The sequence below is a fragment of the Paramisgurnus dabryanus genome, chromosome 3 (genome assembly GCF_030506205.2).
Source record: "Paramisgurnus dabryanus chromosome 3, PD_genome_1.1, whole genome shotgun sequence".
Lineage (NCBI taxonomy): Eukaryota > Metazoa > Chordata > Actinopteri > Cypriniformes > Cobitidae > Paramisgurnus > Paramisgurnus dabryanus.
In genome coordinates this window covers 45,934,273-45,961,935 of record NC_133339.1, presented here as the reverse complement: position 1 = coordinate 45,961,935, position 27,663 = coordinate 45,934,273, and the positions used below count along the sequence as shown (strand labels likewise).

The window sequence follows — 27,663 nt, the reverse complement described above, 5'->3', positions numbered from 1 at the left end:
CTGACATTACATTTCATATAGCATGAATAAACATCAAATCAGCAAAAGCATTATTATATTTTTAAATACTCCTGATATAACTTTTCTAACCCCAACAGTCACAGAAAACTTTCTGCTGCTTCACATCTTCAATAAATATCATTCTGTTTGATTTATAAGCTTGTTTCCTCACTGACTGTATGTGACCAAAAATGATCATTTTAATATCTTTTTAATGTAACCATCATAAAAAAGTATGTAAACCCAGTCTTCATTTGGTATCCCTCCTCGTCCTTCTCTCTATCAATTAAGGGGTCCTTGGCATAAAAGAATGTATAAGTCTTTTGATTCGACTTTTAAAAAGGTTAGTTAAAATATAACACGTTTTATATATTTCACAATTTTGATGACTTTACATTAACCCTTTCAAAAAGCCCCTTTTTAGGACCTTTTTACCCAGTGACAGCTGTTGTACCTGTATTTCTGTTAATATGTAAATGTAGTCCTAAAATGTATCTGAAATTTTGATATAATTACACTGCATATTAAATATGACAGACACGTATGCATATAAATATTTATTCAATCTTATATAGATATTCATCACAGGACATTACAGAGAAACAGCTCATGTGCCTCTCAGCTGCTGTAAACAATTTACTCAGACAATTGGTCAGCTGCTATTGGAGGAGCTCTACAGTGACGTCACCGGCTCCTCCTCTGATTGGTTGTGATCTTTGTGGAGCTCAGTGGTGGTGTCATGGAACGAGGACTGAAGCTCAATGCCCTGGGAAAGGCAGCCCATTGAGGACATGGGCCGGTCTCGCATTGAGCTACTGGACGCTGTGGGACAGAGGTGAAAGGGGACAGAATATTAAAGGTAAAGTTGTCACTTGGAGGGGGGGGTAACCTTTTAAAAAGTGCACATTTAAGTTCAAATTAGTTCCTCTAATGGCGCTTTTCCATTGCATAGTACCCCACAGTTTAGTTTAGTTTGGGTCGGGTCAGCTCACCTCACTTTGGCGTGGTTAGCTTTTCCATCGAGTTCAGTATCACTTTGCAGTGGGAGGGATTATAGGCGTGTCGTAATATTTACGCTGCCTACTGCTGTGACATCATACACGTGAGAGTGTTGTTGTACATTCCCATACATTCATTTATTTCTTAGTCTGCCACAAAATTAAAATTGGCCACCACAAATAGATGTTTTCACATCGCGTTTATAACTACCTCTGTCTCACATGACAGTTTCTGTTCAAACACCCGACCCGTGGCGTCAATCGACGGCGCTCCGCTGAGCCTCATTCAAGTTGCATAAGCATATATAATGCGGACGTGCACGTTGCGAATGTGCCGCCACAAACTGCAAGTCTGGAAAAAACTGTTATGGTGTCCCGGATTCTCAACCTGCGGATGTTTTTCATCGCTAAAAGGGTGTTTGGAAACTTATAGCAGAACACAGATAACAACATGTTTGCTTGAGACAGCGCAAGCTAGCAGTAAGCTAAAGCTAATATTTACATTATAGCGATGACGCTTCTCTCAGACCAATCAGTGACCTACAGTGTTTTCGCGTCACGTTTGGTATCAACTCGGGTCGCTTGGAACCCCAACCGAGGTGGTACGAAAAAAGTATCGGGTACTACGTACTGCACCCAATGGAAAAGCTCCCAAAAGTAAGCTGACCTGACCCAAACTAAACTAAACCGTGAGGTACTATGCAATGGAAAAGCGGCATAAGGTACATAAGGGTACCGTTCCAGTGAAATAAACCCAATCCCTCTCTATTAGGCCTACCATTATTATGCTATTATTTCTACAAGGAATTAACTGCTTATATAAATAAGAGCAATAGTTAGTCTAACATTAACCCCCCACTAATAATTTCACACATAGTCCTCCAATTTGGGAAGCACCCAAGAAACATAGTGAGCCTGAAGTTAGACATAAATAGTTCCTTTAAAGTTCAAAGTTCAAGAGCAGCAGCTAAATGTTAACAGCTTGTGTGTATCTAAAATAGCTTGAGCTGAGTTCATTTACAGCCAACTTTATTTTCATTGTAAACGGAGCACCGTATCGTGTCAGCTCATCATAACCCCACCTGAGCGGATCTGGTGAGTCTTGGCACTCTGTGGTCGTGCTGGACTTCCCCGGCCACCGTTTACTCCGCAGGACCGCTGGGATTGTGAGCGGTTGATCTTGTCTTTACTCTTGCAGTTGCCTGCGGGAGAATCGACAACAACCCGCATGTCAGGGATGAGGGCAAAAGAGCACCAATGACTGTCCACAAAAGTATTTCTCTTAATCTTTGTCACCATATAAAACCTTTAAAGGGGTCATAGCAAGAGAATCTGACTTTTTCCTGTGCTATACTTGGGTCCACAGTGCTTTTATAAACCTAGAAAACATGAAAAAGATCAACCCAGTAACTTAGTTTTGAGAGAGAGAGATTTGAGGACATTTAAGTTTCATTTTCAACAAACCACCATTATGGCGATCAGTGTTTGCATTTTATCAGCTCATTTGCATTTTAAATGACACACCCAAAAACGTCAACCTACAAAATGGCAATTTTAACATGCTGAAATCAATTATCTATATGATATTTTGAGCTAAAACTTCACATATGTACTCTGGGGACACCAAAGATTTATTTTAAATCTTAAAAAAAATCTCATAATATGACCCCTTTAAGCCTTGAACCAAATCAACTGCTTTGATAGGAGTCACATTACAAACACAATCCCAAGAATTGGATTTCTACTTTCAGAATCCCACTGTTGTGCTTTGGGAATCGGACAACAACTTCTGACCACAAACACCGGACACATCATCTCATAAATCTCCTCGTCACTGCATGACACACACCAGCTGCCAAAATTATGCTCTGTCAAGCACGGCACAGCTCATCTGCCAGATCCAACCTGATATCTTTCATTTGATATTCAGCTGTCTTTCCTTGAATACACCATACAAGAAAAAGCAAAGATCTCTCCAGATCTGTTTATCACTCACAAATGATTTCTGTTTGCACCTCTGCTATTATGTAACACGGGCATATTCGGTTATTTCCAGCAAGGAGTGTTAACCCCTTCCTCCATCTGAATCCATCTTCATGCCCTACCCCCTCCTTAAACTCAAAAAGTTGTTTCAACCCATGATTGGTTTAAATATGGACAGACGCAAGGGTTGGGTTGTAAACCAAGCTAAATGCTGGGTTGTTTCAATGCATGGTTGCTTCAAATATGGACAGAAACAAGGATTGAGTTATAACAAACCTAAATGCTGGGTTGTTTCAACGCATGGTTGGTTAAAATATGGACAGACACAAGGGTTGGGTTGTAAACCAACCTAAATGCTGGGTTGTTTCAACCCATGCTTGGTTTAAATATGGACAGAAACAAGGATTGAGTTATAACAAACCTAAATGCTGGGTTGTTTCAATGCATGGTTGGTTAAAATACGGACAGACACAAGGGTTGGGTGGTAAACCAACCTAAATGCTGGGTTGTTTCAACCCATGCTTGGTTTAAATATGGACAGAAACAAGGATTGAGTTATAACCAACCTAAATGCTGGGTTGTTTCAATGCATGGTTGGTTTAAATACGGACAGACACAAGGGTTGGGTTGTAAACCAACCTAAATGCTGGGTTGTTTCAACCCATGCTTGGTTTAAATATGGACAGAAACAAGGATTGAGTTATAACAAACCTGAATGCTGGGTTGTTTCAACGCATGGTTGGTTAAAATATGGACAAACACAAGGGTTGGGTTGTAAACCAACCTAAATGCTGGGTTGTTTCAACCCATGATTGGTTTAAATATGGACAGAAACAAGGATTGAGTTATAACCAACCTAAATGCTGGGTTGTTTCAATGCATGGTTGGTTAAAAAATGGACAGATACAAGGGTTGGGTTATAACCAACCTAAATGCTGGGTTGTCTTAACGCATGGTTGGTTCAAATATGGACAGATACAAGGGCTGGGTTGTAAACCAAGCTAAATGCTGGGTTGTTTCAACGCATGGTTGGTTCAAATATGGACAGATACAAGGGCTGGGTTGTAAACCAAGCTAAATGCTGGGTTGTCTTAACGCATGGTTGGTTCAAATATGGACAGATACCAGGGCTGGGTTGTAAACCAACCTAAATGCTGGGTTGTTTCAATGCATGGTTGGTTAAAAAATGGACAGATACAAGGGTTGGGTTGTAAACCAAGCTAAATGCTGGGTTGTTTCAACGCATGGTTGGTTCAAATATGAACAGACACAAGGGCTGGGTTGTAAACCAAGCTAAATGCTGGGTTGTTTCAACCCATGGTTGGTTCAAATATGGACAGATACAAGGGCTGGGTTGTAAACCAAGCTAAATGCTGTGTTGTCTTAACGCATTGTTGGTTAAAATATGGACAGATACAAGGGCTGGGTTGTAAACCAACCTAAATGCTGGGTTGTTTCAATGCAAGGTTGGTTAAAAAACGGACAGATACAAGGGTTGGGTTGTAAACCAAGCTAAATGCTGGGTTGTTTCAACACATGGTTGGTTCAAATATGAACAGACACAAGGGTTGGGTTGTAAACCAAGCTAAATGCTTGGGTTGTTTCAACCAATGGTTGCTTCAAATATGGACAGAAACAAGGATTGAGTTATACCAAGCTAAATGCTGGATTGTTTCAATGCATGGTTGGTTCAAAAATGGACAGACACAATGGTTGGGTTGTAAACCAAGCTAAATGCTGGGGTTGTTTCAACCCATGGTTGCTTCAAATATGGACAGACACAAGGGTTGGGTTGTAAACCAACCTAAATGCTGGGTTGTTTCAATGCATGGTTGGTTAAAATATGGACAGACACAAGGGTTGGGTTGTAAACCAAGCTAAATGCTGGGTGTTTTAACGCATGGTTGGTTAAAATTTGGACAGACACAAGGGTTGGGTTGTAAACCAAGCTAAATGCTGAGTGTTTTAACGCATGGTTGGTTCAAATATGGACAGAAACAAGGGTTGGGTTGTAAACCAAGCTAAATGCTGGGTTGTTTCAATGCATGGTTGGTTCAAATATTGACAGACACAAGGGTTGGGTTGTAAACCAACCTAAATGCTGGGTTGTTTCAACGCATGGTTGGTTAAAATACGGACAGACACAAGGGTTGGGTTGTAAAATCCAGCTAAGACCAGCATAAGCTGGTGAGTTGGTTTCCCAGCTTGGTTTTAGCTGGTTTTGCTGGTGTAGCAAACTGGTCAAGCTGTGTTTTGGTCACTTTTTAAGCTGGTCTAGCTGGACTTAGCTGGTCAGGCTGGAAGACCAGCTGACCCACCAGCTTGACCAGTTTTGCCAGGATGGGAGGACCAGCTTAAACCGGCTACTGCCACCTTAAACCAGCTAAAACCAGCTACCAGCTTATGCTGGTCTTAGCTGGATATTTCAGTACCAAGCTAAATGCTGGGGTTGTTTCAACCCATGGTTGGTTCAAATATGGACAGACACAAGGGTTGGGTTGTAAACCAAGCTAAATGCTGTGGTTGTGTCAACCCATGGTTGGTTAAAATATAGACAGACAGGCGTTTTGGGAGAGCCTAGAGTGAATCAATCTGAACATGACACCCTTGCGGTTTCGTGTTTACAGCCAATCTGTATATTTTGTGATGTAATTATGTCATCACCCCATGTCTCGACCCTACTTAGACACAACAACAACGGCAGACTACAAACTTGGGTTCGTGCTGCAAAAGATAGTGAGCCTATTAGCTTTACTATAAAGCAAAATCTTCTGCTCTTTTGCTACTACAGTGAGCAACAAATGGTTATAGATAACAACAAGGTTTATGCTCCATGTCTTCTTCTCTGTTTTTAGTGCATCTCAGTTGCAGAATTACAGCACCACATCCTGGTCTGGCATCTATACTACATCTATCCTTAGTTGTTTTAGTCGGTTTCAGTGGTGTGTACGCAGATATTTCTTGAGACGACGCTGTGTTTACAGACTTTTTTTAGAAGGAGGAGAAATAGAGATCAGATAATAAAAGCTCTTGCTTGGTGTGGATGTGGCCTAATACATAAAAAGTACACCACCACACATTCAGGCCTTTTTTCATCTGGATAAGAGTTAGAAAAATAACATGAGGTCGAGGAAATGAATACATTTTTCTTTTGCATTCATTGTTCCTCTTAAACAGAAGTGCATTCTGTCGAAACATAACATTTGTTTTTAATGACATCATATCAGTTTCTTCTCCCCGCAGCCCAAAACCAGACTTTCTTCCAGACGTGAGACAACAAAAGTGGGCCAAAGGTGATGCAATCATTATGTGTGGTGTTGATGTGTTGCGTAAGTGTGGGATGAGGAGCGTGGGGCCCGACTTCTGGTAAATGGGAATGTTGTCATGGACACAAAGGCAGCTCCTACCATCAATGAGGAATGAGCTTACATCCTATCTGATCAAATTACATGTTGCTTTGAAACGTCAACAAGATACATTATTCAGAACGTCTCCTTTGGTGTTTCATTGACAAATAACAGCATGTGGATTTGAAATTACAGGGTGTATTGAGAATGAATGGTGCTCATGAGATCTTGCCTTCTCTTGGAGGAATGGTTGGTAATCTGGACTCGCTGACCTTCACTGCTCTGACGTTCGTACGGCCTTTATAGACCTGTCCATCTAAACCTAAGATGTCCACTTCTTCTGGCTGAAGGAACACACAGGACTCGCTTTATCACAGTTTAAGATATGAGAGGCTATGTATTTCAATTCAATATTGGACAAAAAAATGAATCTCTATGATCAGGTCACAGCTTTGCATCATGTCAAAATACTCATTGTTCTGTCTGTGTGGCAGACCTGTGTGTATGGTGCAGAGGGCACGGGTCGACTCTCCTCTTCAGTCTGGATCACGTGGGTGATGTGTTGCAGACGGGTGTACCTGCGGTTGTGAGGGTAGGTGAGGGTATGGCTTCCCCCACAGTTACGAGCCAGGTAACTGTAATCTGCCATTTCTGGGATCCTCTCACTGCACAACAGAACAAAACACGTCATTATGGGTTCAGCGTGGACTGGGAACAGAGTTTAAAATGGCTTTTTATACCTGCAGAAGAAAATGCGAGTGGTGCATGCAAAATTAACCACCATGATATCAGGGTGATGTTGCCGGTTGCCAAGTGTTACTATGCAGTTTCTAAAATGCTTTGAGTGGTTGCTAGTGCTATGTGGTTGTTAGGGGGTAACTGGGTTAAAACCAGAGTGCGTTACTAGATGGTTACTACTCTAACTGGTTCAAGTGAAATGATCCACATGACTTACTGATTGCCTGGTCATTTAAAGTGTTTTAATTTACTGGTTTTGTCATCCACAAGGTGTTACCCTACTGAAAAATCCAACTAAAACCAGCTGAGTGTCTCAGCCTGGTTTTAACTGGTTAAGATGGTGTAACAGTCTAGTTTTAGAGGGGTCTTGGACAGTTTTTAGCTGGTTAGGCTGGAAGACTAACTGGCACCCCAGTTGGAGCAGGCTGGAATCTTGACTAGCTTGGCTAAGATGGTTGGTGGGTCTTAGCTGGTTTAAGATGGTCCTCCCAGCTTGGCAAAGCTGGTCTTCTAGTTTGCTCAAGCTGGTGGGTCACAAGTCTTCCAGCCTGACAAGCAACAGAGCTAACAATCCAAAACCCCTCTAAAACCAGCCTGTTAAACCATCTTAACCAGTTAAACCCAGCCAACCAGCTTAGGTGTAACAGCCTGGTTTGAGCTGGTTAAGATGGTGTAACCGGCTGGTATTAGAGAAGTTTTGGACAGTTTTTAGTTGGTTAGGCTGGAAGACAGCTGACGCCCCAGCTTGAGCAGGCTGGAATCTTGGCTAGCTTGACTAAGATGGTTGGCTGGTCTTAGCTAGTTTAAAGGAGTAGTCCACTTTAAAGATGGGGTCCATTGACATTTTATAGTAGGAAAAAAATACTATGGTAAGTCAATGGGCCCCATCTATAGAGTGGACTACTCCTTTAAGATGGTCCTCCTAGCTTGGCAAAGCTGGTCTTCTAGTTTGCTCAAGCTGGTGGGTCACAAGTCTTCCAGCCTGACCAGCTAACAGAGCTAACAATCCAAAACCCCTCTAAAACCACCCTGTTAAACCATCTTAACCAGTTAAACCCAGCCAACCAGCTTACGTGTACCAGCCTGGTTTGAGCTGGTTAAGATGGTATAACCGGCTGGTTTTAGAGAGGTTTTGGACAATTTTCTTCCAGTTTGCTGGGTCAGCTTGTCTCTTTCAGCCTGACCAGCTAGAAAGTATCCAAAACCCCTCTTAAACCAGCCTGTTACACCGTCTTAACCAGTTAAAACCAGGCTGGGACACTCAAGCTGGTTGGCTGGTTAAAGCTGGATTTTTCAGTAGGGCAACACCTGGGCTGCGTTCAGCCCCGACAAAACGTTGCACAACGTTTATTAAACTGAAACGGTGATGCATTGAACACCCTGTTGTGATGACGCAAGAGTTGCAACTACGGTAGCTGAGAGGCCATTCTTTGTGTTCCTTTTTAAATGTTTCTGAAGCCTGATGAAATCGTTATAAATGTGTGTTTAATACTGTAAAATACCCTCGATGTAACAGTCACTGACCTTGCCGTCCAGAATGAAAGACAACATTCCAACTTGAACCAATTGAGCAAGCTGTCTCTTTACTATCGCGTGGTTTTATACATCTTGCCGCTGATTGGGCGGACATTTCTGACACACCCACCAAACAAGAGAAAACGCTTCTAAAACCTGTTGCATTCCGTTGCACACCGTTTCCAGGAAACATGTCGTTCAACCCGGAAACCGTAGCAAAACGTTGCGCACCGGTGTGAGATTGAACGTGCCCCTGGTGGACGACAAAACCAGTAAATTAAAACACTTTAAAAGTCAAACAATCACAGAGTCATATGGATCATTTGACTAGAACCAGTTAGAGTAGTAACCATCTAGTATCCACCAATAACGCACTCTGGTTTTAACCCAGTTACCCCCTAACAACCACATAGCACTAGCAACCACTCAAAGCATTTTAGAAACTGCATAGTAACACTTGGCAACCGGCAGCATCACCCTGCTCTCATAGTGGTTAATCTGACCAGCTTAAGTGTACCAGCCTGATTTTGGCTGGTTAAGATGGTGTAACACGCTGGAAGACTAGCTGACGCCCGAGCTTAAACCAGCTCGAGCAGGCTGGAACTTGGCTACTTGGCTAAGATGGTTGGCAAGGGTCTTAGCTGGTTTTAGATGGTCATCCCAGCTTGGCAAAGATGGTCTTCTAGTTTGCTCAAGCTGGTGGGTCAGCTTTCAGTCTGACCAGGTAAGACCACCTAAAAAAGTGGCCAAAACCCCTCTAAAACCAGCCTGCTACACCAGCTTAACCAGCTAAAAAAACTGGCTTTTTAGTAGGGAACTATTTAACTATTGTCAAGGAAAATAAATGTAATATAAATCTTAATAAGTTATTTTAACCATTGGTTCTTAAACTTTATCAGCGTGCAGCCCCCCTTGTGTATGGTGCACACCTTCGTGCCCCCCCCCCGCCCTCAAAGAAAATGTATGACATAAAACATTCTAAAATCTTAAAATTACAAAATATTAAATGATACAATGTAGTGCTGTTGGTCAGAAGCTTTATTTTTCTGAGGTTCACTTACACATAATGTATGATAAATTAATGTATTTTATAAAACTGTAGTATAGATGCCAGTTTGAGAAACACTGACTTAAACCAATTGAATAATAACATGACATGCACAGACAACTGAAAGTACCTCTATCGCCCCCTGTTGTCGTGAGGTTGTTATTGCCACAATATTTAAAGAGTGCACAAAGCATGTTAAGTATTACTGCCCAAGCACGTCACAACTGTGTAGTCATGAAATGTACGCTTCTGTTTTTTTGTGTTTTAGGTTCATTTCTATCGCTACTAGTATGTGCAATATTATTAGTCATGCTTACCTTATCTTCTGTTTTTGTATTTAGTTATACTCTGGATAACTGACCTTCACTTATGAAACCTCTTCATATTAGCTGCTCTATCACTTCTGCTCTTTGTATCACACAAGTCTAACTCACAGCTTGCTCCGGTCCTGTCTGCTCATCTTGGGTCGTGAGAGTTCTGGAGGTGCCCATCTATAATGGCACTTGGGTGTCCTTGATGTGGAAAACTGACTCTCTTGCCCTATCCGCCTGCACATTAAAGCATGTCTGCACTTCTCTCAAAAAACAAACCATGCTATAGTTATGCTAGTTAGTGTCAGATGCCAGGCTGAGACGGAGACACACAATTACACAGTTACAGACTTCATCACTAAGCATTAGAAGAATGAAAGCGCATCAAATAAAATATTAAAATATGATTAATAATAACCTAAAATTGTGGAGACAATAAGATTCATGTAACCATATATATGCATAACAAATGATGTGAAAAAGCTGTATAATGTCCTAATATTGACCAGTCTTACCTTCTGCACTGTTGTCGCACCTGCTCCAGCTCATAAACAGTGTAGGGTCGGTTGGATTTGTGTGGCGGCAGTCCTGGAGCACAGGGCAGAGTAGCGAAATGTCTGCAAAAATTCAGAGAGCGCGTGTAAGAACTTACTATAGTATTATAACCAACTAAAAAGTATTTACAATCCTCGATAAGTTTTACATACTGTCCTGGTGTGATCATATCCACCGGACGATCACATGAAATACAGTGAAATCTGGCCAGCAGTTGTCTTTGACAAAGGAAAAAAGACACAAAAACAGAGGTTGGATTACATTACATTTTGTATTACATTAAAGCAACGCCATATCGGTCAAATAAATGATTAACTAATAATGATAAGTTGTGATATATTTAAGCTTGCATAATAAGAAGCATCTGCATGCATATAGTATGTTTAAAGTATATAATCTTTAGATTCAAGTTTGAGCTTGGGCAGTCGCACATAGCCAGACTTTCAACCATGGGCATCAAGTCTGATTCACATTGCATCCTATTCCAGTCATGAGCCACAGGAAAGCACTGTCTGACTGATTTGATTAAACCGCAACACTCTGATGCTCAACAAACAGCCAATGGGAGTGCCTGTATCTATTCTTAGTGTTGATTATAAGATTGGTGAAAGATATTTCTCAGAAAAATGAGTGAACGACTCCTCACTTCCTGATTCCTGCGGCGTCATCCTGGCCGGGGGCCGGAGGGATCTGCAGCTGCCGGTGGATGCTCTTCCAACGATCGTCCAGCTGTTTCTTCAGTGGTTCCAGTTCAATCCGGTTTAACTACATGCAAGAAAACTTACCCATGAGTTTATCTTCAATTAAGTTACAATAAATGAATCCCTAGGAGCTCATGATGGGTCTGCAGAAAGCTGGTGAGATCAGATATTAAAAGTGCAAAAGAAAAAGTAAACCAAATTAATAGAAGTGGAATGGGAAATGATGACTTATTTTTATGATAAGTAAGGCCATTTGCCCCTATATTCTCACTCTATGTAGCCAATAGCCATGTGTCAGGACAGAAAGTTTTTTGGTAAATAGTAATTTTGTATCATTTAATTCCATTAACAACAGTCATAACAATAAACAATACTATTATGATATAATGATTTGAATTTCAATACTTGATAAAAGATTAATTTGGGTGAACAAAATGCAAAATTTTCCTTAAAGGACAAGTTCGGTATTTTACACTTAAAAAGCCCTGTTTTCAGATTGTTTATGATGAAATAGAACGGTTTTGACTGAAATTTGGACATATGATGCTGGCCTGAGAATTTTCGGGTGTTTCTTGTATCACCTCCCACCTCTACAATGGCTTTATAGGTGCACAGGAACAATCCTTCCTAAAATGCATTAAACTTTCGTTTACAAAGACGTGAAACTCACAGAGTGGTCAGGGGTGTTCACTGATATGCTCGCACAAAAATCACTGCAAACGATGCATTCCAACAGCTTTTATCGTAGTTTTGTCCAACTCCATTGACTTCTATTAAATGTGCTGTGAGGTACGGTATTACTCCACGCCGGGAACATTGTTTGTATTCTTGCAATTGGCAAAGGTGGATAATCGCCACCACCTGGGCTGGAGTGTCTATTATTCAAGTTCTAAGCGGAAGAATGTACGGGTGTGAGGCGTTTGGAAAAATAGGTCCACAAGTTTACAACGAATGCTAAAACAGCTGTTGGAAAGCATCTTTTGCAGCGATTTTTGTGTGAGCATATCAGTGAACACCCCTGACCACTCGGTGAGTTTCACGTCTTTGTAAACAAAAATTTAATCCATTTTAGAAAGGATTTTTCCATTGCAACTATGCAGCCATTGTAGAGGTGGGGGCTGATAAAACAGAAACCGAAAATTCTCGGGCCAGAATCATATGTCCAAATTTCAGTCAAAACCGTTCTATTTCATCATAAACAATCTGAAAACAGGGCTTTAAGTGTAAAATACCGAACTTGTCCTTTAACCCCTGCAGCAAAACATGCAATATTTTCACACCCCTAATGAAAGAGATATCGAGTAAGAATGACTCAGGACAAGAAAACAGCTTTCTCTGTCTGTTCAGATCTCACCTTGCAGTCCATTTCAGTGGAGATCTTCTCGATGATCTTGTGCCAATCTTGCTCCTGTCCACTGATCTTACTGAGCACTTCCTGTAACATGTTATTCAACTGCTCTGTCATACTGTCAAACTGCATACGGCTCACCTTGCTCTCCAGAGCACGTTTGTCTGCTTTCTGAGGGACAGATGGGAGACATTCGGTGACTCTGGGGGTCCAGTTTGATTGAGTTTTATTGAACTGAATAGAAACAACTCACAATATCGATCTCCATCTCCACCAGTTCCTTGTCAGCTTTCTTTTCATCCAGTTTCTCCATAGCCTTGTACAGACGCTGTGGAAGCCAGAGACAATCGTAAAAATGAGTAAAGCCTGGTACAGACACCAAGATAATTGGGCAGAATTTGGTCTGTTTTCTCGAACGAAGGGCTCATGATGAGTCACTTCGTACGAATTCATACAAATTAGCCACCTCGTAAAATACGCACAAATTCTCATGAGATCAGGCTGGATTGACACGTAAATAATACATGCATTGCCAAATTATGAATTAACCACAATCTCAAAGCGATCATATCATGTGATATAGCAAAAAGACAATGGGCCCTATCTTGCAGCCAGCGCAATTGACTTTGTCAGTGACGCATGTATCATTCGTATTTTGCACCGGCGCACAGCGGGTTTTTCCCTCCACAGACGCACGTCGGCAAACTAGGGAATGAACTTGCGCTCCCTGGGCGGTTCAGTGCAAAAAAGGAGGCGTGTTGCTGCACAAACCATACCTGATGCTATTTTGCAGTTTCAAAAAACAATTGCGCCACTGACCAGAAAAAAAAGTTTAAAGTCAGTGGCGCGTTGCGCATGGTTCAATATGCTATTTTAAGGGCGCATGCTTGACCATAATGTATAGCGTGCACAACGCGCATACACTTTGCTTATCTAATCTACACAGATGCAACAGTTATTTTTGCAAATCATAAATTGTTACACTAAAAATATTAACACATGAGATAAGGGAAATCGTTATGGTGAGCATTGTGGTGATAGCTTTTATTTATTGTGTGGCTGCGTTAAAAAATTCTCATGCAAAATTAAAATATTTTCATAAGTTTGTTGTGTGGCTGTATTACGTTTATTTTATGTAAATAATAATTAAAATGTTTTCATAAGAAACCTTAATGTATATGAACTTGATTTGTAAGTGTACTTTAGGGTTGGACCTTGGTTGCGTTTCTTGGGTCCGATTTCAAAGCCCCCAAACCCTTTCAGCGGTGAGGGTGGACGCAGCGATGTCCTCTGCTGGCGTCAGGTCATGTGTAGGCAGATCCACCTCCCGTTACACGGTGTGTCCGATTTATGCTGGCAAGCATGGAATTTACAAGAACGTCGGTCTCCTCGGCTGTGAACCGCTCCTGGCGTGCGCCTGGTAAATCCGTCATAATAATAGCAACCCGCCATGGAACTTGCGCCCTTCCGTTTAAAGGGAATGTTGGATAGCGTTCTGATTTGTTTATTTGACGTTACGCCCAAACCATAATGAACCTACTTCAGACCAACCCCTTATTGATTTGCGCCCGGCGCAAGAGTTATTTCTCACGCCGGGAAAATAGCAACAGCGCCCAAGACCCGCCCACAAACTCACTTGCGCGTTGCGCTTCGCACTTGCATTTCAGATCGTTAAAATAGGGCCCAATATCTGGTTTTCTATGGATGTTTACTCACATCGATGTGGATCTGTTTCTTGCTGTGTTCCTCCATCAGGTGGTTAGTTGTGCTGTTTAGTTTCTCATACTCTGCCTGCAGCTGTAGTATGGCTCCCTGTACATCACTCACCAATTCATTGTTCTGCACACACACACAGAGGAAAGTGCTACTGCTCGGTGGTTGCTCTTATAGCTTACTGACTTAGGGGCGGTTTACATTTCACGTCTAAATCTGCACGGAAAACGCCACCGTCAGTTGGTTCTTGTCAAATGACCTGCGGTGCGCTTGCGGCATTCTAGAAAGTTGAAATGTTTTTAACTCGATGCGGTGCGGACGCGCCCTGAAAAAAACGAGCGTGTCGCACCGTGTGCGTGTCGCGACCGAGTCGCTTCCATAATGAGCGCGCATACCGCGCACCTACATTTGAAATAACAAACTTATGCGCGCAAAAGACTTGAAATGTGAATCTCCCCTTAAGAGACTTCTCATTTAAAGGAATATTCCATTTTCTTAAAAGAAAAATCCAGATAATTTACTCACCACCATGTCATCCAAAATGTTGATGTCTTTCTTTGTTCAGTCGAGAAGAAATTATGTTTTTTGAGGAAAACATTGCAGGATTTTTCTCATTTTAATGGACTTTAATAGACACCAACAATTAACACTTAAATCAACACGTAACAGTTTTTTTCAACAGAGTTCAAAGGACTATAAACGATCCCAAACGAGGCATAAGGGTCTTATCTAGCAAACGATTGTTATTTTTGACAATAAAAATAACAAAAATACACTTTTAAAGCATAACTTCTTGTCTAAATCCGGTCGTGATGCGCCAGCGTGACCCCACGCAATACGTCATGACGTCAAGAGGTCACAGAGGACGAACGCGAAACTCCGCCCCAGTGTTTACGAGTGTGGAGAAAGAGGACCGTTCCGATGTTGTTGTATGTCAAATGATACTAATTAATGTCTTTGTGTCAGTTTATTGGTTACAATGGTCCGCAAATATGTGTTTTCTATATGTAACACGTGATCTCCCTACGTCACTACGCATTTACGTTAGGTCGCGCTGGACCAGATCTAGACGAGAAGTTGTGCTTTAAAAGTGTATATTTGTTATTTTTATTGTCAAAAATGACAATCGTTTTGCTAGATAAGACCCTTATGCCTCGTTTGGGATCGTTTATAGTCCTTTGAAACTCTTGTTTAAGTTAAGTGTTAATTGGTGGTGTCTATTAAAGTCCATTAAAATGACACAAATCCTGCAATGTTTTCCTCAAAAAACATCATTTCTTCTCGACTGAACAAAGAAAGACATCAACATTTTGGATGACATGGTGGTGAGTAAATTATCTGGATTTTTTTTAAGAAAATTGAATATTCCTTTAAGTATATCATGTCAGATGGCTCTCTTAAACATTTATAAGAGCTATACAAAAATCTATACAATGTTGACCTCTATTCCCTTTGAGCAACATCTCACATCTGTTTGTCTGTATACTGTGGTATATACCTTCGACCTGTCATGTTCCTGGTTCAGTGGGTGAGTGGTCTTGCCCTCCAGTTTTTTATACGACTGGAACAACTGACTGAATTCCTTTTCCAGATTTTGATGTTCTGTCTGATGTTGAACCTTAACCAAAACCTGTTCCAGTAACAAATCCTTACCCTGACCCTGTACTTGATCAGAATCCTTACCCTGACCAAAACCCATGCCTTGAGTCCTTTCCACACTCTGACCCTGTACCTGACCCAAACTCCGTCCTGGAGCCTGACCCAAATTCTGATCCTGAAACAAATCCTTTCTCTGAGTCTGACTTAAACTCTTGCCTTGATCCCAAATCTGACCCAAACTCTGTCCCTGAGCCTGACTCACATTCCGATCGTGAGACAAATTCCTACTCTGAGTCTGACTTAAACGCTTCCCTTGATCCCGAATCTGACCTAAATTCTGAGCCAAGCTCTGTCCATGAGCCTGACCCACATTCGGATCCTGAAACAAATCCCTACTCTGAGTCTGACTTATACTTTTGCCTTGATCCCAAATCTGCCCTAAATTCTGAGCCAAGCTCTGTCCCTGAGCCTGACCCAAATCCTTACTCTGAGCCTGACTTAAACTCTCCCCTTGATCCCGAATCTGACCTGAACTCTGACCCCAACTTTGGTCCTGAGCCTGACCCAAATCCTTACTCTGAGCCTGACTTAAACTCTCCCCTTGATCCCGAATCTGACCTGAACTCTGACCCCAACTTTGGTCCTGAGCCTGACCCAAATCCTTACTCTGAGCCTGACTTAAACTCTCCCCTTGATTCCGAATCTGACCTGAACTCTGACCCCAACTTTGGTCCTGAGCCTGACCCAAATCCTTACTCTGAGCCTGACTTAAACTCTCCCATTGATCCCGAATCTGACCTGAACTCTGAACCCAACTTTGGTCCTGAGCCTGACCCAAATGCTTACTCTGCGCCTGACCTAAACTCTCCCCTTGATCCGGAATCTGACCTGAACACTGACCCCAACTTTGGTCCTGAGCCTGACCCAAATCCTTACTCTGAGCCTGACCCAAACTCTTCCCTTGATCCCGAATCTGACCTGAACTCTGAACCTGTACCGGGACGAAATTCTGTGCCTGAAACAAATCCTTACTCTGAGCCTGACCTAACCTTTGACCTAAATTCTGATCTTGACCCAAACTCTCATTTTCATTTGACCTTTTACTCTGGATCTGACCCAAAATCACAATCTGGCCCTTGTCTTTGTTGAACTCCATTTCCTCCTGCTGCTGACTGTCTGAGATGGGAGGAGATGAGTAGTTCCTCACATCCTCCAACACTGACCTGAAGCTGTTCAACTACAGGTGAACCATACAATAGTGTTAATGAAAATAAACTTATGTAACATATTATGTAATAATCTCTGTGTTTGTCTGACCTGCTCTTGCATTTGTCTGTCTTGGCTGTTTCTCTCCTCCATTCTGTCTTGCATCTCTCTTATGAATCTCTGCACTTTCCCTTCCAGCTTCAGTACTGCACCTCTGTATAAGTGTGTGATCAGGTGTCCAGTAATGGAAATACTTCTGTCATGTATTATTTTCAAGTTTCTAGCTTTATTGTTTTTAGGTTAAATGTGTGTCTCTTTTTTTGCAAAAGCAGTGAAGAGTAGAGACAGGAAACAACATAGAAGGAGTTATCATTCACATTATATCAATATAGTTCTGGGGACAGTGATGATAATAATAATACATTTATTTACCATGCTAACCATTCATGTAAACCGTCTCTGCTTTGTTTCAAAGTGTGGGGCATGTTTTGGATGACTGGATACGATCTGTTCATACCTGATGTGAGATATGTGCAGGGTCATCTGCTCTATCTGTGAAGCATCTGTCTGTTGACTGCTGACTGAACCTGTGCTCTCCCCTGCAATGTTCAGCAACACACTGTCCAGATCTGACACCTAAAGGAGTTATCTACACTGTCACATGATGTAAGGGGTTGGGGTCTAAAATACGATATCATTTACATTTATCATTTATGTTCCAAGGAGGATTAGGGCCAAGCTAAAATACAAAAAAACATCTCGAGATTAAAGTCATTAAAATGTGAGAATAAAGTTATTATTTAACAAGAAAAAAAGTCAGAATAAATATAATTTTGAAAATAAAGTCGTAATATAACGAGAATAAAGTTGTAATAGTTTGATAATAACGTCATATTTTTACATTAACGTGTTTGGAGTGATGTGAACAAGCAGATCTGCAAAGCAGATACCAAATTACATACCTGTCTTACTAATAAAACAATATGAGGGAGATGCACTCAGAAAGGGGATTTTAAGGAATCTCCCTCATATAAAAGGCAATATGAGGGGAGATAATGTGAACGAACAAAATTCGGTGCACATTTTAATAAAACAGGCATGCAATGAACAGAATATGAATATCGTGATGAATAAAGGGTTTTGTTAATTGGGTAGGATAAAGTTTACGCACATGGAGGCGCACCTAAATGAAAGTGCACAGGTGATGCGGGATATTAATCGTATGGCTGAGGGAGGAATGGAAAGACTCTGCGGCTTTGTGAACTAACAATTGAGATAAATGCAACGAGTAGGCTACGTTTCACTTTAGGCGTGATCTCATGAAAGCAACAATATAAAAGCTTTGTTAAGTGCAGACCCTTATAAAACCCTAAAAGACAACATTGAATGTGGCTTAATGCATCTACACAGTAATATTAAAACACCATATTCTAAATAAAAGTGCACGTTTGTTTCCTTAATGAAAACGAGCACATTCTGGGCTTTTCTGCTTGACTGTACATGCTTATTAATAATATATTATAGTGAATTTAGTGTATTTATATCACTGTCTTAATGCAGTAAACAACGTAAAGAATAAGCCTAAACTGAATGTATTGACTTCATTCTCGAAATTGTACGACTTTATTCTTGTTAAATAATGACTTTATTCTCGTTAAATAACAACTTTATTCTTGTTAAATAATGACTTTATTCTTGTTAAATAACGACTTTATTCTTGTTAAAACACGACTTCATTCTTGTTAAATAACGACTTTATTCTTGTTAAATACCGACTTTATTCTTGTAAAATAAGAACTTCATTCTTGTTAAATAATGACTTTAGTCTCGTTAAATAACGACTTTATTCTCGAAATAATATTTATTTTGACTTTTTTTCTCATTAAATAATGACTTTATTCTCGTTAAATAACGACTTAATTCTCCTTAAATAACGACTTTATTTTTGTTAAATAACAACTTTATTTTCATTAAATAACAACTTTATTCTTGTTAAATAATGACTTTATTCTTGTTAAATAACGACTTCATTCTTGTTAAATAACGACTTTATTCTTGTTAAATAACAACTTTATTCTTGTTAAATAAGAACTTCATTCTTGTTAAATAACGACTTTATTCTCGTTAAATAACGACTTTATTCTCGAAATAATATTTATTTTGACTTTTTTCTCATTAAATAATGACTTTATTCTTGTTAAATAACGACTTAATTCTCCTTAAATAACGACTTTATTTTTGTTAAATAACAACTTTATTTTCGTTAAATAACAACTTTATTCTTGTTAAATAATGACTTCATTCTTGTTAAATAACGACTTTATTCTTGTTAAATAACAACTTTATTCTTGTAAAATAAGAACTTCATTCTTGTTAAATAACGACTTTATTCTTGTTAAATAACGACTTTATTCTCGAAATAATATTTATTTAGACTTTTTCTCATTAAATAATGACTTTATTCTTGTTAAATAACGACTTAATTCTCATTAAATAACGACTTTATTCTAGTTAAATAACGTCTTCTTTATTCTTGTTAAGTAACAACTTTATTTTCGTTAAATAACGACTTTATTTTTTGTAAAATAACGACTTAATCCTTGTAAAATAAAGATTTTATTCTCATTAAATAACAACTTTATTCTCGTTAAATAACAACTTTATTCTCGAAATTACATTTATTCTGACTTTTTTTCTTGTTAAATAATGACTATATTCTTGTTAAATAACAACTTTATTTTCGTTAAATAACGACTTTATTCTTGTTAAATAACTTTATTAACAACTTTATTCTTGTTAAATAACGACTTTATTCTTGTTAAATAACAACTTTGTTCTCGTTAAATAACTACTTTATTCTCGTTTAATAACGACTTTATTCTCGTTAAATAACAACTTTATTTTCGAAATTATATTTATATTGACTTTTTTTCTTGTAAAATAATTACTTTATTATCACATTTTAATGACTTTAATCTCGAGATGGTTTTATTTTTTTATTTTAGCTTGGCCCTAATCCTCCTTTGTAGTATTTATGCATTTGGCAGATGCTTTATTAAAAAGTCGCACTTTACAGAAAATTACAAATACAAATTTTATTAGTATTTGTGCTCCCTGGAAATCGAACTCACGACCTTTTGCGCTTACTTATGCAATGCTCTACCAGCTGAGCTACAGGAACACTGTATCCTATTTCATCTATACTGTAAGTAAACTAATTAAACTTTAAACACTGTGGTGTCCAAACATGACACACAGCAACACCAATTGAGGGGCGGCCGGGACTTCTGTGTTCAGTGTTCGAAAAGGCTGGTGACTTGTGGCACAGTAAACACACATTTGTGTGCTTTCATACCTTGTCTTTATCTGCTATAAGACTGTCTACAAGAGTCCTCAGATGATTCAACTGCTCTGGCACATTATCCGGTAACTGCCTCTCACCTACAGACAACACAAAATTTATCAAAAACATTCACATACTTCCTTAAAAGCGGGGTGCGTGATTTTTGAAAAACACTTTGGAGTTGGGCCGAGTACCAAAACACACTTGTAGCCAATCAGCAGTAAGGGGCGTGTCTACTAAACAACATCAGTGCCTGGGTTGCGTATGTGTGGGGTGGGTCTATCAACAGAAGGTCCAGATTCTATTGGAGTAGGGGCGTGTTTGTTTAAGTGATTTCAAATGTCAACATTGGCTTTCAGAGATCATGCACCCCGCCTTTAAGAGTCTAAGCAATTGCTGAGCTATTGCAATAAAAATGTTTTCTTCCAGATTTTGTTTTAAATTATATGTCTGATATACACAAGTTAGGTGTTCTTGGCCACCTGTGTCATCATACCCATGGCAGTGAGGAGATCATTCAGATGTTGAAGCTCTGTCCGATCAGCCTTGTTTGCCTCCAGCTGCCCCACGCGGGCCTCCAGACTCTCATGTCTGTCTCTCAGTCCGCCCACCTCTATCAGAGCCTCTACTGTCTCTGGATATTGCTCAGCCCCGCTGCTGACCCGAGACAACCTGTGACCGGCCACAGTGAACGAATCCCCACCAGACACCGACTGCCGAGGAGGAGAAACCCGAGGAGGGGTATCTGAACTTGTATCAGCTGTGTCACTTTTGAATGGGGTACCCTGGTTTAAGGGGTGGGTGGGTACAGTGTCTTTAGCCGAAGGGACCCCTATGGTGTTTGTTAGGCCCTTTGAATGGGAGAAAGCAGTTTTGGGCAAAATATCACTGACTGATTAACAACATATGAAGAGTTTGGTTCTTTTTTTTAAATGAAGGCTTAAATCAAAACAAATCAACTGCACTTTGATCATAAAACGAGATTTTAGGAACCAAACTCTTCATACAGTATATTGCGTTTTGGATGATGGTGGTTAAAATGAAACATTTTGCTCATTTACCGTAATGCATGGTGAGATAAGCAGGCTGAGATGGTCGACAAATATAATTCATTTATAAATTAAAGTATCAACAAAACAGACTCCATCTCACTACAGTATGTTGTATGTGAATAAAGTTCAACATGCCTCCTGTATCTTTTGTGTCTCACTGATGAGTGCAGCCTGCATCACTTCCCATGTGACACACTGTGTGAGCTCCTCTGGTAGAGGATACTGAGTGAGTTTATCCTTCAACTCTTTCTAAGATAAACAGAGGAACATTCATAAACATAAGATGTCCTCAAAAAATATAAGCTCTGTCACCATTTACTCAGGCCCTTCCACACCTGTATGACTTTAGCATTAGTTATTGCATTATCTATAACATAAACTAACAATGAACAATACTGCATATAATTTATTAATCAAAATTCAAGTTCATTTTAGCATTTAATAACACATTTATAAAATAAAAAGTTAAAAATAACTTAAAAATAAAGGTGCTTTACTATGCCATAGAAGAACCATATTTTGCTGTATGGTTCCATAAAGAACCTTTATTTGTTATAAATGTCTAAAATGCCCCTATTTGGATGGGAGCAAAAAGCGCTGTTTTCGTTTCTGTTAGTCAATTTTCTTAAAAATAAACCAGATAATTTACTCACCACCACGTCATCCAAAATGTTGATGTCTTTCTTTGTTCAGTCGAGAATAAATTATGTTTTTTGAGGAAAACATTCCAGGATTTGTCTCATTTTAATGGACTTTAATGGACCCCAATACTTAACAGTTTTAATGCAGTTTAAAATTGCAGTTTCAAAGGACTCTAAATGATCCCAAACGAGCCATAAGGATCTTAACTAGCGAAACGATAAATAAAAAAATATGCACTTTTAAAACACAACTTCCTGTGACGCGCCAGCGCGACCTCACGTAATACGTCAAGAGGTCACGGATGATGTATGCGAAACTACGCCCTGGTGTTTACAAGTGTGGAGAAAGAGGACTGCTCCGACATTGTTGTATGTCGAATGATTGTGTCAGTTTATTGTTTAAAATGGTCTGCAAATGTGCGTTTTATAAATGTAACATGTGACCTTTCTACGGCATTACGCAATTACGTGAGGTCACGCTGGCTCGTCACACAGCCGGAGGAAGATGAAGAAGTGGTTTAAAAGTGCTTTTTTTTTTGCCAAAAATGTCAATCGTTTTGCTAGATAAGACCCTTATGCCTTGTTTGGGATCGTTTAGAGTCCTTTGAAACTGCAATTTTAAACTGCATTAAAACTGTTAAGTGTTGGGGTCCATTAAAGTCCATTAAAATGAGAAAAATCCTTGAATGTATTCCTCAAAAAACATAATTTCTTCTCGACTGAACAAAGAAAGACATCAACATTTTGGATGACATGGTGGTGAGTAAATTATCTGGATTTCTGGAGAAAATTGACTAATCCTTTAAATGCAAATGAGCTTCTCTTTCCCTTACCAACAGACAGTGTGAGCGCTTTTGGTTAAAAATAGATCTGATTCCCGTGAATACAGCCACATTAGTGCTACAACGTGCTAATAAACACATTTAGAAAAGCTTTTGGGTAAAATCAGTCAGTCAGTAAGTGGTTGTGGCCGGGGCTTTGTTTGTGTGATGTCACATTGACAAGAGAATCAAAACAGCAAAATGACAATAAAAAAAGAAGTGGTGGATTTTTTATTGTAGTGTTGTTGTGTTCACAACACCTTGTAAAACTGGATTTTCCATAAATGGTTCTTGGAGGAACAAAAAAGGTTCTTCTATGGCATCGCTCTTTTAAGCACCTTTATTTACTTAGTGTAGTGGATGCCAAATGAACATAAACTATTGTATTAGCATTAACTAATATGGCAAAAGATTAATAAATACTGAAAAACTTTATTCCACATTAATGGTTATGACATCACAAAGCATCTGCGAGTCAAAAATGCATACAGGTTAAGAGTGACACAAGGGTGAGTTAATAATGACAGAAGCTTTTATTTTGCCTGAACAAATTCTTCAATAGTATTAAAATAATATTTTTTATGAACTCTTGACAGAAACATGTTGAATGCACACACTACATTCATTCTCCTAATTTCTCCCTCATCTTGCATGCATTTCTTAGCACTTTGTCATATTATTTTCTCTTTAGGATCATCGGACTTCTTTCTGGCTTTTGTACGTCACTTGCCAGTGTTTGGTAATGCTGAAATATTAAATGAAACTCACTGTGGTGTTGTTCAGATCTTCCACCTGATGGCAGTACTGTTCCACAGCCAATATACGGTCAGCCAACTCATTCATATTTAGCTAAAGGTGATCATGTGTTATGAACATGTCTCATTATTATCATTATCAACTGATAAACATTGTTTACATAATAATAATGTTTGGTGCATTTATGTGCTCACCTGGCTGATCTGACCGTCCAACGTTTGGATTTTTTGCGTCAGATCGTCTCTGGACTCTTTGAGTGCCTGGATTTCAGTCAGCAGGTCTTGGATTAAAGCCATACACTGAGGAGCAAAGCGAGATTTAAAATCAAGTTTCCACCTTTGAAGATTTATTAGGTTTTCTTTCATACCCCTCCTACTGGGCAATTTACTGGGAAAAAACACACTTTGAAAAGGAAATCTCTATTGCTTGAACCGTGAAAAGGAGGTTAACGCATAAAAGAGCATTGCTTAATAAGTAAAGCACATCTTCTGTATGGGTAATATACTCCATTTGACTGCTTACAGAGCTTCTTATGACCTTTAACCCCAGTAGAGGTTACCATGACAACACAAGCCTGGGAATCACTACTGGATCAAGTAGGAAATGCATTGCTGTCTGTTCTTCTTCTGTTATGTGTGCATAACCCCTAATGTTATTGTCTAACCTGCTTCACTTTTATTACTGTTTGCTTTCTTCTGAGGTTTTGTTAGATGAACAAATTTGTCTTGGGATTTCTCTACTGGACTCAAGAGACACTAATGTATGGAGAAACTGATGTAGCAATGATGAATAAGTGTTTGAACTGACAATACCTGGACTGTTACTGACTGTGACACCCGTGAGGTTATCCATTGAGATTTACACATTCCTTTCCATGTAATTTTGGGAACAGGCCTTTATTACCATGTTTATCTTAGGATATTATTCATTATCATTGTTGTTATGATTAACAAAGCTTTCATAGATTTTGAACATCTGGTACTTTGGTAATTTGTGATACCATAAGTGTACAATGACACTGCCATAGCATATTTACTAATGAAAAAAGCTGGTTTTAAAGTGGTGATTATACTTCCTTAAGCTGGTCTTAGGTGATCATGCTGGAACCCAAGCTGACCCAACAGTTAAAACCAGCTTGACCAGGCTGAAAGCTTGGCTAAGCTGGTTGACTGGTGTTATCTGGTTTAAGGTGGAAGAAGCTGGTTTAAGCTAATCCTCTAAGCCTGGCAAAGCTGGTCAAGCGAGTCTTCAATCCTGGTCAAGCTGGTGGGTCAGCTAAAACCAGCTAAAACCAGCCTGACCAACTAAAAAAGTGTCCAAACCCATCTAAAACCTTCCTACTACACCAGCCTAAATCAGCCAGGGAGACCAGCTGAAACCAGCTTAAGCTGATTGGCTAGTGTTTAAGGTGAAAAAAGCTGGTTTAAGATGGTCCTCTCAGCCTGGCAAATCTGGTCAAGATAGTCTCCCACCCTGGTCAAGCTGGTGGGTCAGCTGGTCTTAACCAGCTAAAACCAGCCTGACCAACGAAAAAAGTGCCCAAAACCCATCTAAAACCATCCTGCTACACCAGCCTAAATCAGCCAGGGAGACCAGCTGAAACCAGCTTAAGCTGATTGGCTAGTGTTTAAGGTGAAAAAAGCTGGTTAAAGATGGTCCTCTCAACCTGGCATATCTGGTCAAGATAGTCTCCCACCCTGGTCAAGCTGGTGGGTCAGCTGGTCTTAACCAGCTAAAACCAGCCTGACCAACTAAAAAAGTGCCCAAAACCCATCTAAAACCATCCTGCTACACCAGCCTAAATCAGCCAGGGAGACCAGCTGAAACCAGCTTAAGCTGATTGGCTAGTGTTTAAGGTGAAAAAAGCTGGTTAAAGATGGTCCTCTCAACCTGGCATATCTGGTCAAGATAGTCTCCCACCCTGGTCAAGCTGGTGGGTCAGCTGGTCTTAACCAGCTAAAACCAGCCTGACCAACTAAAAAAGTGCCCAAAACCCATCTAAAACCATCCTGCTACACCAGCCTAAATCAGCCAGGGAGACCAGCTGAAACCAGCTTAAGCTGATTGGCTAGTGTTTAAGGTGAAAAAAGCTGGTTTAAGATGGTCCTCTCAGCCTGGCAAATCTGGTCAAGATAGTCTCCCACCCTGGTCAAGCTGGTGGGTCAGCTGGTCTTAACCAGCTAAAACCAGCCTGACCAACTAAAAAAGTGCCCAAAACCCATCTAAAACCATCCTGCTACACCAGCCTAAATCAGCCAGGGAGACCAGCTGAAACCAGCTTAAGCTGATTGGCTAGTGTTTAAGGTGAAAAAAGCTGGTTAAAGATGGTCCTCTCAGCCTGGCATATCTGGTCAAGATAGTCTCCCACCCTGGTCAAGCTGGTGGGTCAGCTGGTCTTAACCAGCTAAAACCAGCCTGACCAACTAAAAAAGTGCCCAAAACCCATCTAAAACCATCCTGCTACACCAGCCTAAATCAGCCAGGGAGACCAGCTGAAACCAGCTTAAGCTGATTGGCTAGTGTTTAAGGTGAAAAAACCCGGGTTAAGATGGTCCTCTCAGCCTGGCATATCTGGTCAAGATAGTCTCCCACCCTGGTCAAGCTGGTGGGTCAGCTGGTCTTAACCAGCTAAAACCAGCCTGACCAACTAAAAAAGTGCCCAAAACCCATCTAAAACCATCCTGCTACACCAGCCTAAATCAGCCAGGGAGACCAGCTGAAACCAGCTTAAGCTGATTGGCTAGTGTTTAAGGTGAAAAAAGCTGGTTAAAGATGGTCCTCTCAGCCTGGCATATCTGGTCAAGATAGTCTCCCACCCTGGTCAAGCTGGTGGGTCAGCTGGTCTTAACCAGCTAAAACCAGCCTGACCAACTAAAAAAGTGCCCAAAACCCATCTAAAACCATCCTGCTACACCAGCCTAAATCAGCCAGGGAGACCAGCTGAAACCAGCTTAAGCTGATTGGCTAGTGTTTAAGGTGAAAAAAGCTGGTTTAAGATGGTCCTCTCAGCCTGGCAAATCTGGTCAAGATAGTCTCCCACCCTGGTCAAGCTGGTGGGTCAGCTGGTCTTAACCAGCTAAAACCAGCCTGACCAACTAAAAAAGTGCCCAAAACCCATCTAAAACCATCCTGCTACACCAGCCTAAATCAGCCAGGGAGACCAGCTGAAACCAGCTTAAGCTGATTGGCTAGTGTTTATTTAAGGTGAAAAAAGCTGGTTTAAGATGGTCATCTCTGCCTGGCAAATCTGGTCAAGCTAGTCTCCCACCCTGGTCTAGCTTAGAGCTGTGACAATGCATCGCATTTCCTATTTCTGCACGAAGCGCCCTCTGGCTTTTGTATGTGGCGGCATTTCACCGTAATTCATTCAAATTCACTTATGGCGCTTTTCCATTGCATAGTACCCCACGGTTTGGTTTAGTTTGGGTCGGCTTACTTTTGGGAGTTCTTTTATTTCATAAATTGTATGTTTATATATTTAAAAAGGAGCATTTTGTGAACTTTTGTGAAAATGCTGGCGGCGAAAGAGTTAAATCAACCTGTTACATTAGCTAAAATCAGGCTGGGAGACCAGTTCAAACCAGCTCAAGCTGGTTGGCTGAGTTTCCCTGGTCTCTCTGCCTGGTTTTAGCTGGTGCTGTTTTGGGTTAGGGTTTATTTTAGCAGGGCTTTATGTAAAACATTTTAAATATGAAACTGAAAACCATTTGTTTCCTTCACAAGGCATAACATAGTTTAGCTTTTCTCAGGGGGGTGTTCAGAGGCCATCTGAGGCCGCTGGAAGTAAGATTTTTGAAATGGGGGCATTCAGGTGTTCTTGTGGGGCATTTGCGAGTTTACACCAAGACTATATTCAACTTTAAATACTGTCTGCAAGCATGTGCGTAGCAACCGCAGTCTATGGCAGTGACATGACCGTAGAACATGTCACTGCCATAGACTGTAAAAAATATGGACGTAGTGTCCGTGATGTCACCAATAGGTTTGT

At 40.3% G+C, this 27,663-nt stretch overlaps 1 protein-coding gene across 1 annotated transcript in view; it reads right to left on the bottom strand.

Annotated features, from left to right (window-relative positions):
- Positions 1-673: 673 nt before the first annotated feature.
- Positions 674-27,663, bottom strand: part of LOC135744865 (uncharacterized) — a 37,615-nt gene continuing 10,625 nt past the window's right edge. The window contains exons 2-16 of the mRNA XM_073814130.1: positions 23,870-23,974; positions 23,688-23,768; positions 21,593-21,706; positions 20,902-21,256; positions 20,418-20,503; positions 14,261-14,383; positions 12,798-12,872; positions 12,551-12,715; positions 11,142-11,260; positions 10,648-10,713; positions 10,456-10,557; positions 6,825-6,993; positions 6,561-6,672; positions 2,081-2,200; positions 674-822 (exon numbers count right to left, since the gene is read on the bottom strand). Coding sequence (XP_073670231.1) covers positions 674-822; positions 2,081-2,200; positions 6,561-6,672; positions 6,825-6,993; positions 10,456-10,557; positions 10,648-10,713; positions 11,142-11,260; positions 12,551-12,715; positions 12,798-12,872; positions 14,261-14,383; positions 20,418-20,503; positions 20,902-21,256; positions 21,593-21,706; positions 23,688-23,768; positions 23,870-23,974 — 1,941 coding nt within the window. The remainder of the gene's footprint in view (positions 823-2,080; positions 2,201-6,560; positions 6,673-6,824; positions 6,994-10,455; positions 10,558-10,647; positions 10,714-11,141; positions 11,261-12,550; positions 12,716-12,797; positions 12,873-14,260; positions 14,384-20,417; positions 20,504-20,901; positions 21,257-21,592; positions 21,707-23,687; positions 23,769-23,869; positions 23,975-27,663) is intronic.